This window comes from Thunnus maccoyii, chromosome 15 (assembly GCF_910596095.1).
Source record: "Thunnus maccoyii chromosome 15, fThuMac1.1, whole genome shotgun sequence".
NCBI classification, from domain to species: domain Eukaryota; kingdom Metazoa; phylum Chordata; class Actinopteri; order Scombriformes; family Scombridae; genus Thunnus; species Thunnus maccoyii.
This window is the reverse complement of record NC_056547.1, coordinates 9111809-9126532: the sequence shown is the minus strand read 5'-3', so window position 1 is coordinate 9126532 and position 14724 is coordinate 9111809. Positions and strand designations below refer to the sequence as shown.

General features: G+C 38.3%; 1 protein-coding gene across 3 annotated transcripts in view; it reads left to right on the top strand.

The window, feature by feature from the left end:
• The first annotated feature begins 710 nt into the window (after nucleotides 1–710).
• The window catches only part of atp9b (ATPase phospholipid transporting 9B), a 48501-nt gene continuing 34487 nt past the window's right edge, over nucleotides 711–14724 (top strand). The window contains exons 1-8 of one of the 3 annotated variants that reach the window (XM_042435498.1): nucleotides 711–810; nucleotides 1241–1273; nucleotides 6041–6214; nucleotides 10322–10472; nucleotides 11587–11700; nucleotides 12479–12587; nucleotides 13267–13325; nucleotides 14099–14150. In XM_042435498.1, the coding sequence (XP_042291432.1) occupies nucleotides 731–810; nucleotides 1241–1273; nucleotides 6041–6214; nucleotides 10322–10472; nucleotides 11587–11700; nucleotides 12479–12587; nucleotides 13267–13325; nucleotides 14099–14150 (772 nt within the window). In that variant the 5' untranslated portion in view covers nucleotides 711–730. Of the gene's footprint in view, nucleotides 811–1240; nucleotides 1313–6040; nucleotides 6215–10321; nucleotides 10473–11586; nucleotides 11701–12478; nucleotides 12588–13266; nucleotides 13326–14098; nucleotides 14151–14724 lie in introns of all 3 variants that reach the window. The other 2 variants (XM_042435501.1, XM_042435500.1) reach the window with 2 other exon arrangements.

The following is a 14724-nucleotide window of genomic DNA, read 5'->3' as shown; positions in this document are numbered from 1 at the left end:
AAGACCGATTAAAAACTCATTGAACCACTTATCTGGAATATTACTTGGTAGGCTACTTAAATAAAAAAAAATAAACAAAGTGAGTTAAGGTGGATAGCTTTAAACTTAACTGATAACAAATGGGATAGATTAAGGCAGAAAATTTTTACTCCAAGTTGACAAGATACACTTAGTAGTTTTTTTCAGAGCTTCATTTAACAGCTCTTTCGTTTTCAATCGACTGAAAACGGGATTAGCCAGTGAAAAGCAATATTTCAACAGTTAATTGTTTCTTATTTAACTTTAATATGCTTGAGCTATGGGCTATGCAACATACACGTCTCATAAAGCTACAATGTTTCACAGCGTCATTTTATTAGAAACTAAATTGATTATAGTGACCAAAATGAATTTCAGCAACGGATCACATATGGTGCTTTCACAGTCTTCTGGAAAGCGCAAACTGCCCCATTGTTGCTTTCACCCAGACCGGTTTTAATACTTTCATTATAAAAAATAAGTCGGCTAAGAGCTACATTATGCTACTCAACAGTGAAGCCGAAATAATTGAAAATACACTCACAGTTATTAAAGAGAAGGATTATATGCTTTTTTTAACCACAGATGTCACATCATGGTACTTCTTTGGTGGAGAGTTTCACAGTTACACCCTCTCTGCTTAGCCATGAACGCAGCACGATTCCTAAACGTTTTTTTAGTGTGACGTCATGTTGTGTACAGCCCAGCCAAGATGGCTGATAGCATCCCGTTAAATCCGGTGCGGAAGAACTCGAAGAGAATCCCGTATTACAACTCAGCCAGACCTTCAAGGTATGGAGGGGCCAGTCTGGCTGTTTCTTCGGTCGAGTACTGAAGAAACAGACATTTGTCCAAAAAAACATGTTTATGTTTCGCTGTCTCGCTTTGCTCCCCGGGTCCGCGTCTGTTTGCGGATATTGGCTGTTAGCTTGTGTTGCTAGCACTGCCTTCGCATTTTCTGCTTTGACAGCTTTCTTGTTTTGCTCTCTCTCCCCATCGTCCTCAAGGCTAAAATGTCAACTATTTAATCTGCCTTTAATAGTCCAAATGTATACAACTAAATGTAGTGACAGATATCTTTTGACTACTGCACCCCACAGCCCCGTCTGACATTTAATTTAAAGTAAATGACAGCTACTGTGTGTTAAACCAAGTTCGTCATATGCTGTAAAACTTGTGCTGCATGCTGTAGTCGACATTCACCAGCCTGTTCATTTTTCAGACTGGACGATGATGAGCTAATAAAGCCCTCAAGGTGAGGATTGGACAGGAAGTGAAGTAGGCGCATGACCAGGTACTTTTAAACCTAGTAGGAGGCTGTTAATATTTATAATAGTAAGTAAATAAGTGTAATTAGTTGCCCACAGTGGCGGAAGAAGTATTCAGACCCTTTAATTAAGTAAAACTGTCAATACAGTAATGTTAAAGTACTCTATTACAAAGAAAAGTCCTGCATGAAAAATCCTTAAGTAAACTTAAGTAAAAGTACATAAGTATTAATAGAAAAATGTAGTTAAGATATTAAAGTAAAACTACTCATTTCATCCCTCTGACTGATATTTTACTAATATGACATCATTATATTATTAATACTGAAGCATCAGTGTTAGAGCAGCATGTTACTGTTGTAGCTGCTGGAGCTGGAGCTAGTTTGTATTACTTCATATACAGTTAGCTAGTTTAGTCCAGTGGTTCCCAACCTAGGGGTCGGGCCCCTCCAAAGGGTCACCAGATAAATCTGAGGGGTCGTGAGATGATTAATGGGAGAGGAAAGAAGAAAAAACAAAGTTGTGATACACAAATCTGTGTCCATTTTTGGGAATTTTTCTCTAATCTTTGATTTTCGGTGAAATATTGGATCATTTGAACATTTATTGAAATGAAACCATGTGAGAAGTTTAGAGGGAAAAATCACTATTTGGTGGAGCTGTTAACAACTCATAGACATCTGAAATGTGACCCCGACTAGACACTGCTTTTCGTAAGACGTCAAAAGCCGAAAAGGTTGGAAACCACTGGTTTCATCTTTAACAATGTGTTGTATTTTAAAAGCTTGTTATATTATCCATTGTGTCAAATCTGAAAAGTAAAGCTATCAAATAAATGTAGTGGAGTAGAAAGTACAATATTTCCCTCTGAAATGTAGTGGAGTGGAAGTATAAAGTAGCATAAAATAGAAATACCTCAAATTGTACTTAAGAACATCACTTGGGTAGATGTACTTAGTTACTGTTGCCCACCACAAATGTATTTGCCACAATTGGCTTTGCATGTAAGCATCTTTTCCTAAGTTGTGATTATTTTTATCTACCTCTCTTCTCTGCCAAAATCACATTTAAACTCACATTATAAGGGAAACACCTTTGCCACGCTGTTTTCCTTTCTCTTACTCTCAGTCATAAAATTCATGTGACAGTTTATTGGGCCCTGTGGGGAACTTGTCCAACCTCATTGTGGAGGTTAGACTGCAGGGTCACAAATGAAGCTTTTCTATTGACACTGAGGACGAGGGTTTGCAACAATGCCGTTGCAGATCAGGACAGCTAGCAACACTATTTTTACAAACCAGCCCACGTTTCCGCTAGTTTGAGAGTTGAATTGTTATGTAATCAGATGTGGGAGTTGCAAGGCAGGGATCACAGTGGCTAACACAACTTGTTTGTAAGTTCCAATATAACTCTCCAAGATCTTCTTTGGTGGTTGCTGGTGACTCACACGTTGGCTCGAGTGCTGCGGTTACTGAGTCCAAAACCTCAAGATTTGATTTGCAGGTTTATGTCCTAATGTCAAAATTTATTCAATTCTTGAGTTACCCAGTGGCGCTGTATTGGTGTTTTATTTTTATAGTCCTTGTAGTTTGTAATCCCTTTTTTTCCGTACTTTTCTGGGAACTTCAGATTATGTCTGTATCCTCCTGTATTTTGGTATCCACCCTTGCATTTCTTAATAAACTTTCTTTCTGTCTTGAGGTCCAGTATTCCAGTATACCACCAATATCTTTGAGAGCCAACTGAATTACAGTTTACAGCTCATAATTTCAGCCATTTTTTTTGCCTCTTCTTTGCTGGTCATGGTCCTTCTCGTTGTAGATATTTATGAAATTAACCCACTCTAATAGTCAGGTGCTCCTTGATTCTATACCAGCAGAAACAGGGACTAGAATGAACTAAATTTGCCAGGTGATGGCCAGAACTTTGGGGTTGGATATGCTAGGACTGATTCAAAATAAACTTCTAGAGCCATTTCCATAATCTGCCTCTTGTTGGCGTTAATAACATGTTGCTCAAGAACGCCTCAGCAAGAAAGATTCTTGAGCGTTACATAGTTTGAACTCTGCTGCTCCTTTAGGCCACTATTAAGAGTAGGACCAACTAAGATTTTGTCCAGAAAGCCCTCATACCCAAATTAAACCAGACATTAAACCAACATCACAGGAGGTTTATTTAGTACTTCAGTGTCTTTTTGGCTGAAGTTGTTACAGTAAGTTGTTTTGCATTAGTGGCATGTGTTCACTCACTTTATGCATGAATGCAGTGTTTGTATGAGTGTATGTTGTGTGTGATTATGTTTCAAAAATTAAAGCACATGATCCTCTCATTCCCAACAAAGTCACATTAGGGGGGAAGGTTTTACAGACAGCTTCCCAAATCAGGATTTTAAGTTCCAGATTTAGAAATGTATCATCATCTCGGCACCAAAAGCCTTATTTTGTGCCATATTGTCAGATGTTAAAAAAAAATCCCCTTCAAAGACTTGTAACACAATTTTGGTCTGACCAATGCAAAAAGTTTCATGTATATGCAAGATAAAGGTTCAACTATCGGAGGTAATAAAATAGGCAGCTTTGTTCACATTTTGTTAAAAGGAAACTTTGCCAATTTTCAATTACAAAGCACCGCAAAGTTTGTTTGTTTTCTGACAGAATATTATGTCGGACTTTAACTCTGAATACGGAACAGCGATTGTATTAAGTTATCTGTAAGTTAATTTTTGTGGCTGCATCCAGCTTGAGCACAGTCCGGCTCCTCGTTGTCAAAAATAGGTAGTTTTTCACAACTTCATCCACGATAGTTTCCCAAAACAAGCTCAAATGGAGACGGTAGACTGGGAGATGTTTTGACTGTCCATTGGCAGCCTTGTGTGCAGTAAATTTGCAATGATCGACATAACTGACTCCAGCGCGTTTGTTTTATGATCCTCGCACACCGGTGTGATATAGAGGATGTAGACTTGATGAGGAAAAATGTTTTGTAAATGAAAATAAGCCTCAGTAAAGACATATAACACCACTCAGTCTTTGCTAAACGGCTGCTCTGCTCAGTGTGATTGGATGGGACGCATGCAATGCATTCTGGTTGTCGTAGGATTCCCCCTTAAGAGCGGTTAGGAGAACCTACAGCTTTTTTCTTAGTTTTCTCTGGTCATCGGACGCCAATTTTAAAAATAATTGCACATTTCTACTACAAAGGTGACCTAGTTTTAAGAAACCATCATTCTCACAGCAGTGAATTTTCCCTTTAATACCTGATTTTGTTTTTCTTCATCATTAATTGGCAATAAATATTTAACGATAAAAGGATCTACCAAAGTGAAATCAGTCAGGTCATGAGGTTCAGCAGATTTAGAGGGTACTGAAAGAGTTGCAGTTGCTTTAATTTATTTAATATATTCAGAAAACAAAAGTATATTGTTGTAATTACTTTTGAAGCTCAGAAAATGGATAAAATTTTCTTACAAAACCAGAGCGTGAAGCTCTGAGCAGCATAGGCTCCGCTGCACGCCAACGGAAAGAAGGCTGCTTTGACTTTATAGTAACCAAGAGAGCAGCTCTTCTTATAGTAAACCTGATATCCCCTTTGCTACTCAATACTCGTTGCGGTCTGCAGTAGAAGATCCGTCACATTCAGCTGTGTTTCAGTAGAGGAATACTGATTTTTACTCATTCAAATATCAAACTTATTAAAAAAGACTTTCATTCAAGTTTCTATTTTGTTGTTAGCACCAGTTTGTTCTGTTGTAAAACACTGTGGTTTGTTTTTTCTGTTTTGTAATTGACATCCTCTCTTTGTGTGTTTCATTGTTTAACAGAGTAATATATGAATTCCTTCGTGTGTTATCAGTGAGCCTGGGTTTATAGTGACTTAGCGGTCATTGTGAGCTCGTGTAGGCTTCTCCTGATGAACAGACGTTCTCAAGTCTTTAGAGGGGCCTCATGAATAAGACATTATCTGCTTCTCAAGAGTGTTTCCAGTGTCTTTTTAAAATCTGAATAGGAGGTGTACTATACAGTACTTAGTGATAGAGGAACGGAGCCAACTGCTCAGACTAGCTTTAATCCATGCTATTCTTCAGTCTTTCACCAGGTTTTGCACATCTGGTGCTGTGAAAAGAATTCAACCAACTATAAAGTGTCCGCATTTGCTAGGCTCTGGTCACACCGCCTGTATATAGATGTGTGTGTGTATATATATTTGTATATTTCATAATCCTTGTAGATCAAGAGAGGATCTTAATGTAATGAGTAGAGTCATTTCATTCACCTCAAGGGAATATTGTGACATCTAATTAGACATGCAAACGATTATTTTCAGTATTGGTTAATCTGCTAGTTATTTTCTTGATTAATCGATTTATTGTTTGGTCTGCGAAATATTAAAAAACTGTGAAAAAATGCCACTCACCATTTCTTAGAGGCTACAGTGATACCTTTGATTAGCTTGTCCAACCAGCAGTACAGAATCTTAAGATATTCAAATGGCTTTCATACAGTATATGTCAAAGAAAAACAACAAATTCTCACATTTAGGAAGATGGAACTAGAGTGGCATTTTAGCTTGAAAAATTGTCAATTATTAGTCGATCGACTAATAGTTGCAGCTCTCTATCTAATATGTACAAGGCTGGAGAACAGTATGTATAATTGTATAATTCCTCATTAGAAAATAGTGCGTCCTGCTGAACAAAACCTTTCACAATTCTGTGTTAATTTTCTTTTTTATTTTACTGTACTGTGTCCTCACAGATACTCCCTAGAAGATGAGCCCTCTAACCTGGATGAGATGCCTCTGATGATGTCGGAAGAAGGCTTCGAGAATGATGAGAGCGACTACCAGACGCTGCCCCGGGCCAGAGTCAATCAGAGACAGAGAGGCCTTGGCTGGTTCCTCCTAGGAGGATGGAAAGTCCTCTGTGGCAGGTATTTATAGATCCATCACATTATTGTTTGTCATATGATTTTTAATGACTTTACTCAAAGAAATTATGCACAGATCAACAGCACAGTCTTATATAGCGCTTCATTTTCCTCTTCTCAGGAGAGATGTTGGCTGTAACCCATTTTTAGACAAACAGAAGCAGAGATAATTTCTTAAGAGATTTTCTATTTTCTGCTACATAGTTTTACCACATGAGTAGAGTGTCCCTGAGAGCTTTGAATATTCATGTTAATATAAGATAGCAAAGTTATTACTATTATTAAACAAAATGATTTAAGACTTTAGAAGTTGAAACCTATCTATTGCATTGATTTACTGATATAAATAGCACAGGATAATAGATGAAGTTTTATTGAAAAACTGAAGTCCAGTATAGTCGATGAATGGTTTCCAGGTTAGAGGCAAATACAGATAAATTACTCTACTGTTTTCACAAAATTGCCTTATTTCGGTAAGTTATTGCACCTCCGTTTGGATCTTTATTTGCTCTGAAAGTTGTGTTTTGTTATTCAGTAAATTTATGTGTAGTGTATGTTGTCAGTAAGTATGCTTGTGATCATCAGTTTGGATTTCAAACGCACTGGTAGTTGTGCATGAAGTGCAAAGAGAGGATAAGGGCATGTTTTTTGGTCGAGTTCCTCGATGCGCATCATCAGTCCAAAAAGATTTTCAGGTCAAACAGAACGGTGCGGTTTATCTAGCTAATGATTAATTTGACAGGTTTTGCCCTCTAAAGATGCTCCTTTCTGGCTAAGAGAGGAGTGTTTGTTTATGCCAGAACAATAAAGTGTAACATTTGTAAACAAATGTTTGCGCAGCACTTCATTGGCGAAACAGTAATATTTACTTTTGCAGAATATTGCGTATTCATCGTCGTTTTGTTGTTAGCGGTGCATCTCCGGTTGAAGCAGCATATTGATCCCCCCCTCCCCATCCCCCCCACTAATGAACAAATCGGATTTTTCACAGCTGACCAGTTTGATGCTTTCCAGTAATTTTATGTGTGCTTTGTGTGGGATTATAAAACACAAATAATTCACACTGAATAAGCCCTGACTGTTCAAATGGCATATTATTTAAATAGCATTCATTTGCTCAAATAATCTCTCTTATGAATCTGGACTCGGAGTGCACAGAGACAGAGAACATCGTGGCCAATACAAACAAGACTTTTTACCAAAGTTGATTTATTTAGTTTTATGTTTTGCCAACTTGCTTAAAAAGTGGAAAAGCCAAGTCGATCAGCATGACGGTATACACCGACACTCTCCCTTCTCTCCCCCCCAGGTGCCAGTTTAGGTCATGCTCACATCAAGCTGCTCTGATTGTAATTTACCCCCACACTACAGCATGTTTGCATTTCATGGAGATATTCTAGATAAGCCCCGATGTAGTCATTAGCAGGTTGATAGAAAGTCAAATACTTTTTTAAAAAGTAAATGTCAATCTACAATCATCTCCACTCTCTAATCTCTTCTTAGAACTTTGATGGTGTCACGCTAATAATAGAGGTACACAGGAAAAATAATGGTCCTTGCATGTTAGAAACAGTCAACTAGAGGTAAAACTAACAAGGAAGAAAGAATAAATATGTTTTACATTATGCCATACAGTATGTTTGCCTGCTTACATGCAGCTTGTCTGGTTCTTGACATTAACTGACTTATTCAGCTCTGAAATAAGTTGGTTAACGAGAGCATTAGCAAGGAAATTCCCTCCTGGAGAGATACTAACCTTTTCAGATCACTTGGAGCGCTAGAAATAAAGGACTTCTTTATAAAATTGTGTCAATAGAAGCCTTGAAGATCTAATTAACACTGACAAGACCACAGATATAAATAACATCAGTACTGTAGGATATAGCAGGGCACAGCTGTGGAGTTTATTGGCCACAATTAAGGAGAAAATTAAGGAGAGATGAGATTGTTTCATTGCAAAGTCTTGATATTTGTTATAGATCATGTGTTTGGTCGTGTGCGTCTGTCTGGAGCTAATCTCGCATACTAGTGCACCCATCAGCCTAATATTTTTTGTGCACATTTATGACTGTATGCTCAAGGACATCTTGTTATTGCAGTGATTCACAATTGTTGAAAAACCTGTTTTCTAACACGTTTTATACAAGCGGCAACCTCCGGGGCTGAAAAATGAAGCCGATGCGGAAGTGCCAAGAACTGCAGTTCCTCGACTGGCCACTTGAGGCTGTCTCCAAAAGCGAGTCAATCCCCATAAACCCCCATGTTAAAGTGCTTTACGGCAGAAATAAACATGTTTACAGCCTGGAACAGAAACCGGTTTTGATCTCTATCGCTAATTTCCCCTTTCATGACAACTGTAAGGGGGTAAATTTTTTTTATAACTCACCCATTTAAATTTTATTTAGCCGTAAAGTTATGCATAATTGAGGACGTGGCTGCTTTGAGTGACAGGTCACTAGCCGCTAGGTGGCTTGTTTCAGCAACCAGGCTTCATTCGGCCAACCTCAGCTCCTCTTCTTTGTCCGTTTTGGATTAGCCGGGAGTTAGGCGACAGCTGTAGCCGCCCACTTTGAGCTTCTAAACTGCTCTTCAGAAACCATTGGGTGCTACGTCCATATTTTTTACAGTCTATGGTTTTATGCCTGACCCCCCACTCCTTTCAACCGGCCAGTAGGGGCCGCGAGTGATCAACAACCGCAGCAAAAGACATTTCCGGCAATCAGCTAGCCTAAAAACATGTCTGTTGCAGGCCACATTTTGGCCTTTGTTGTGGCTCAAAAACTGACATACATAGAAAATTTTGGTCTCATCTTGAACCGGAGCATCTGCAGATTAAAACCATACCTGATATGTTATGAATAAATGTCTGCCATCTTGACTGTAAGGGAGCTGGGAGGGACAATTGAGTGAGATTCAACTCTTCTTTGTTTGGGAGGGGAGAGGGAGGTAGAGAGAGGTCTTATTTTGTATGGTGTATTACAACAAGAGGTTCTAGATAAATAACACAATGTTCATAATAAATAATGATGTTTAAATTGAGAAGTTTGGACTTATCCCGTTTATTGTTACCTTATTAAGTTTACAGTTAGGTGAGCCCAGTTACAATATCTTTACCAGACTATACACGACCTCAGACACACCTGGTGGAGATCTGCACTCTACTGAGTCATTATTTAACGTTTTTATCAAGAAAAATCCAGGAATTTATTGATATGTGAATATTAATAAAATAGATGGAAAACATTTGGGGGGGACAATAATGCAAAAAATCTGTGTTATTAAAATATAATTAACATCAGCATCTTTTTATTTTTATTTTTTTTATTTCAACTGATTCTGTTCCTGATGAATCAGGAGCTCTTTTTCTTTTTCCCCACTTTGTCTATTTTTGTCTTTTCATTTCCTATCACCAGAAGCATATTTAGCTCTGTCCTCCCCGTCAGAGGGCTCTGTTTACTGTAAATTGTGGTGAACTGCGGTGTCCTCTGGCAGCAGGATGCAACAATTACTTTTTGGCATTTCTACATTTGTTGGATAACTCAACAGTTAAAATGGATAGGAAATGAATGGAGACAGAAAGAGACAGAAGTATGACAACAAACATCCTGGGCCAGAATCAAACTGAGGGCACGGCCATAATATGGTATGCGCCCAAACCACTTGGCCAACAGGGCACTTTGGATACAATAATGTTTAAAGAGTGACTGTTGAACCCATGCGAAAATCAACCAATATACTCTCAATAAAGAATCTTGTTTTTTGTGAAAGTCAGTCAAAACGCCAAGGATAATACTTAACCTGTATATTCCTTTTTATTATATCAACTAAACATAATTTATTGCTTGAGTTCCCTAATTTGTGCAGTGTACCTCTCCTTCCCTACCTAATTCTGCCGTAGCTATCAGGTGAAAAAATCAGTCTGTCTGCAGCTGCATAAAAGCAAATTCAATCAAAATTCACATGCGTCAGTCGGTATCTCTCACTATTTGTCTTGGTTATTATAAGTGTCTGAGAATGTACCCAACCAAACTAAACACAACCACGTATTTAGCAACATTCGGTTGGTGTTATGCATTTACCCTGGAACATGTCAATGTTTTCCTGTCTCAGCTGCTGCGATTGCCTGGCCCATATATGTCGGAGGAAGAAGGAGCTGAAGGCCAGGACGGTTTGGCTCGGCTGCCCGGAGAAGTGTGAAGAAAAGTACCCCAAAAACGCCATAAAAAACCAGAAATACAACATCGTCACCTTTGTGCCTGGGGTGAGTCGGCTTCCAGAGAACAACACTGACCTGTGACCCATCCTTCCTCATTTTGCCAGAATACACATTTTAAGCTCTAATCTTTGGTTCAAAGTACAGCAGTTTTGTTGAGTTTATGTTCACGCTGTTATTGACTTTTATAATCCCCACAGTGGCAATTCATGCTTCTAGTTAAAATATGTTGATCTTTACCGATGAACTGTATGTAAAGCGCAGTAGCATTCGCTGGATCTATCCTAATTGTTAACTGTTCTGACATTAAGTTAAGGGTTTACACTGTAGGGGACATTAGAGATCCATTAAGTTACTTATTAAAAAGCAAATGGTTCCATGATTAACAGGGGTTGCCTTTTGCACGAGCTATAAAATGTCAACTGTCTATTAGAGACGTAGATATTCTCATCGACGGTGACCAAAACGGCTGTTTTTCCTCCCTCCACTTTGAATTATTAAATACACACAAATTGAGTTTAGCAGTGTGCATTTTTCCCTAAAGGTCAGGAGGTTCATTAACTGTAGAGCGTCGTCCATTGATCCCATTGTCTCTGATAATCTGTGACTAGACGCTAGACTCTCATTATTGCAAACATTATTCAAAATTTGACCTTAGATGAATAGAATACTAAGAGATCCTCGCTGATGGATAGCCCATTAGCAAAGAAACCTCTCTAAGTCACAGGTGGCGCTCCGGTATGTGTGATTTTATGGTAAATTCCTCTGACACAATATCTGATTCTGTTAAACTCACCCAGGTTTTATCAACAGAAGGGGCCTGTTTTTCTTCCTCCTTTATTATTGTGTTCATCTGTCATGAAGGTTTATTCTGCAGAGTGTTGCAACCAGCCAACATTGTACCAAGTTACCCTCCCACATGAAATCTGTACCCTGAGTGCCATTTGAAAAAGAAGTGTCAGAGTTTCCATTAGGTTAATGTAAAGTTAACAGCAGTAACATGTATCTTATTCCACCTTGGAACATGTACAGTAACCCATCCCGCCTGCTTTGTCGTTGCTGCATCCTCTTTGTCTTCTCTGGCAGCTGTCATCGTCTTTGACTCGCCTCGTTGACATGTTCACTCACCTCGCTTGAATCCTTGTCTTCTGTCCCTTCTCAGGTTCTCTACCAGCAGTTCAAGTTCTTCCTTAATCTCTACTTTCTGGTGGTGGCCTGTTCCCAGTTTGTGCCATCGCTGAAAATCGGATATTTGTATACGTACTGGGCACCTCTGGTAAATGCACATATGTTTTTACTTTTTGATTTTTCAAAGCGTGTCTCCCTTACATCATTCCATTAATGTTGTTCATGTGTATTTGTAACTCTTATTATTTTTTATTTAAATGTCTTTATTGTGATTAATAAATATCTACGTGCAGCAAAAGCCTGTTAAAGCTGAAAGGATTAGTTGAATAATTGATTAGTCGATGGAGAAAAAATAATTGTAAGTATAAGTGTTTTGATAATAATTTTAATAAATTAAAGAAAAAATTCAAAACATGCTCTAGTTCCATCTTTTTAAATGTGAAAATTTGCAGCTTTTCTCTATTTTATATGATTGTAAATGGAATATTTTTGGGTTTGGGGCTGTTGGTCAGGCAAAACAAGTTGTGATGTACTATTTTTTGACACTTCATAGACTTAACAAATGTTTTATTAATGTGAAAATAATAAGTTGCAGCTCTAAACCCAATACATCACCTTCACGTTAACACAGTTCAGAAGACAGTTTAAATTAAATTCCTGTCGTATTAATTATCATTGTAAAATCTCTCTTAGAGAAATAGGTAAAAGCAAACAGTTTGTGTTGTTGTGACGTCATTAGAGAATAAACTTTAAAATATTTTTTTCAGCAACTGACAGAGTTTCCGATTACTGTTTTTTTTGAATCAACATTTAAAACTAAGTCGTCTATGTTATGATAATGGATTCTGTTATTAATAAAGCTTTGTAAGTGATCCTGATGTGATGGATCCGTTTTTTGAAATACTCTTTTTTTTTTTGTCACTCAGGGTTTTGTGTTAGCTGTTACGATGGTGCGAGAGGCCGTGGATGAAGTGCGACGCTACCAACGGGACAAAGAGATGAACTCTCAACTCTACAGCAAGCTCACAGTGCGAGGTTAGTGAGTGGAAGTGAATGAAATCCGCTCAGCGCTCCTCCTCCAGGGCTGTAACTGTTTACCGACATTATGATAACGGATATTCCCGCGTATAGTCGAGCTCTCCCCACGCAATTAAGAGACGGCGCTCCACTGGATCTACACTTGTAACAGAAGTCATTCTTCTTGCTGTAATTGCATTGATTTTTTTCTCTCGATTTCTCAAGACTGTATGATCTAATATGCGTCCCTTTGTTGAATGTGTGGTAAATCCCCTTGTGTGATATCTGTGACCCACGCTGAGGATGTTGCTTTCACACCCTCATGTGCATGTATACACTTATGGTGTGCTTGTGAGCAGAGCAGAAGAAGAAGGGTTGCAGAGGATATTGAGGCAATATAATCGAGAGTGACCCTATGTGCCATTGTTTTTGTCCATGGCTCAGACCAGAGATGAAAACAGAAGGGTATTACATTATCATGCGGGAGGTAATCAATCTGTTAGAAGGTGAGAGAGAAAGAAGAGCAAGAACAAAAACTGGGTTGTGGTTTTAAGAGTCAGCGTCATTTTCAAGGGCCAGAAATCAATACCCTCTTTTTTATTTCACAGCTATTAAAAAATTTACAGCTACATCTTAAAAAAATTGCAGATTAGGTTGGTTCTCTGTTCCTGTCAGTCTAACCTGTTTGTTTCTTCAGGGAAAATTCAAGTGAAGAGTTCGGACATACAAGTCGGAGACATGATTATTGTTGAGAAGGTAAGGCTACAGTTTCTTCCTTAGATGTCTTTGCATGCAAGGATTTTAAAGGGATCACTTTTTGGCAGCTTCCCACTACAAATGTTTACTACCTGACATATGTGCCCACAAGTAGTCTGCCATTTATTTAACATGTATATTGTGAAAAGCTTTGGGTTAAAACACAAAAGACTTTTTATCAAGTAGAATTTGATTCTATTTTTAGAGTCTATTTCATTCTGCTTTTGAAGTGTGTACCCTGACATGACTGCTTCTTTCTAAACTTAGTTAATGGGAGGAAGCTCCTCGAGTTTGAGCTCATACACTTGTCTCTTTCTCAAATTTAGTTTTTCACATAATTTTATTCTAAATTCACATCATTGATTGAAACACATCAGTTCACGTTCTTTCCACCTCCAAAGAAGAAAAAGGGGATTTTTTTTTGAATGGTAGACGAACCGCTTTAAAGTACATAGAATAACTATCTACTCTATAACTGGATTTGAATGAACAGCAGACTGTGTTTGTTGTTTTGTGACTGTGAAACTGATGATACACTGTTGATACTATAAAGCTCTCACTCACCTATTAAGCATGTGATCTTGGGATCTTGGAAAAGTTAAATTCCCATTACTGTGTGTTAGACTTTTAAAAAAACTGTTTCTCTTTCACTCTCTGGTCAAGGTATTGACCTTGTTTAATTATTCAGGAAGATTCAAAGGGCTTTTGCTACAGTGCTCAATAACACACCACCATTTGCACTCTTCTTGTGTGTTTTTCTTTTCTTTTTGTAGAACCAAAGGATTCCTGCAGACATGATATTCCTGAGAACATCAGAGAAAAATGGTGAGCAGGCAAAGCGTTGGTGTAACTTTATCAATGTGAAGCAGGACAGTGCTGAAAAGACATATTCATGCTCAGCAAAACTCCCCCCTGGAACGATAAAGGCTTTAAAATGAAGAAAAATATCGTCATATACTTAAATTTATCTTTCAAATAGATGAGATAGTAAGCTAAAAATAAGAAACAGACCGAATGCTATACAGTTGAACTTTATCTGCCCTGTGTGGCACCTTTAACGAACGGTGTCAAGATCATTTGGGTGAGAAATGTGACTTTTCCCCATACTTCCAGTCCTTTGACATCATCCGATCAAGGCGGCCTGTGATTCATATGATTTATGTCACATTGTCCGGGTGACTGATGATGCAAATTCCAATTAATCAATGAGCTGCGTCAGATCCTTGCTCTTTTCTGAGGGGCATCGGGAGGAAATGTTCTGAGGACATCATTTCCATCAATCTTTGATGTGCCAATATGCTTGGCAGGGAGTTGTTGATGTCTTTATGCCTCTAAGACACACACACACACACAGGCACACACAGGCACACACAGGCACACACATACATACATACATAAA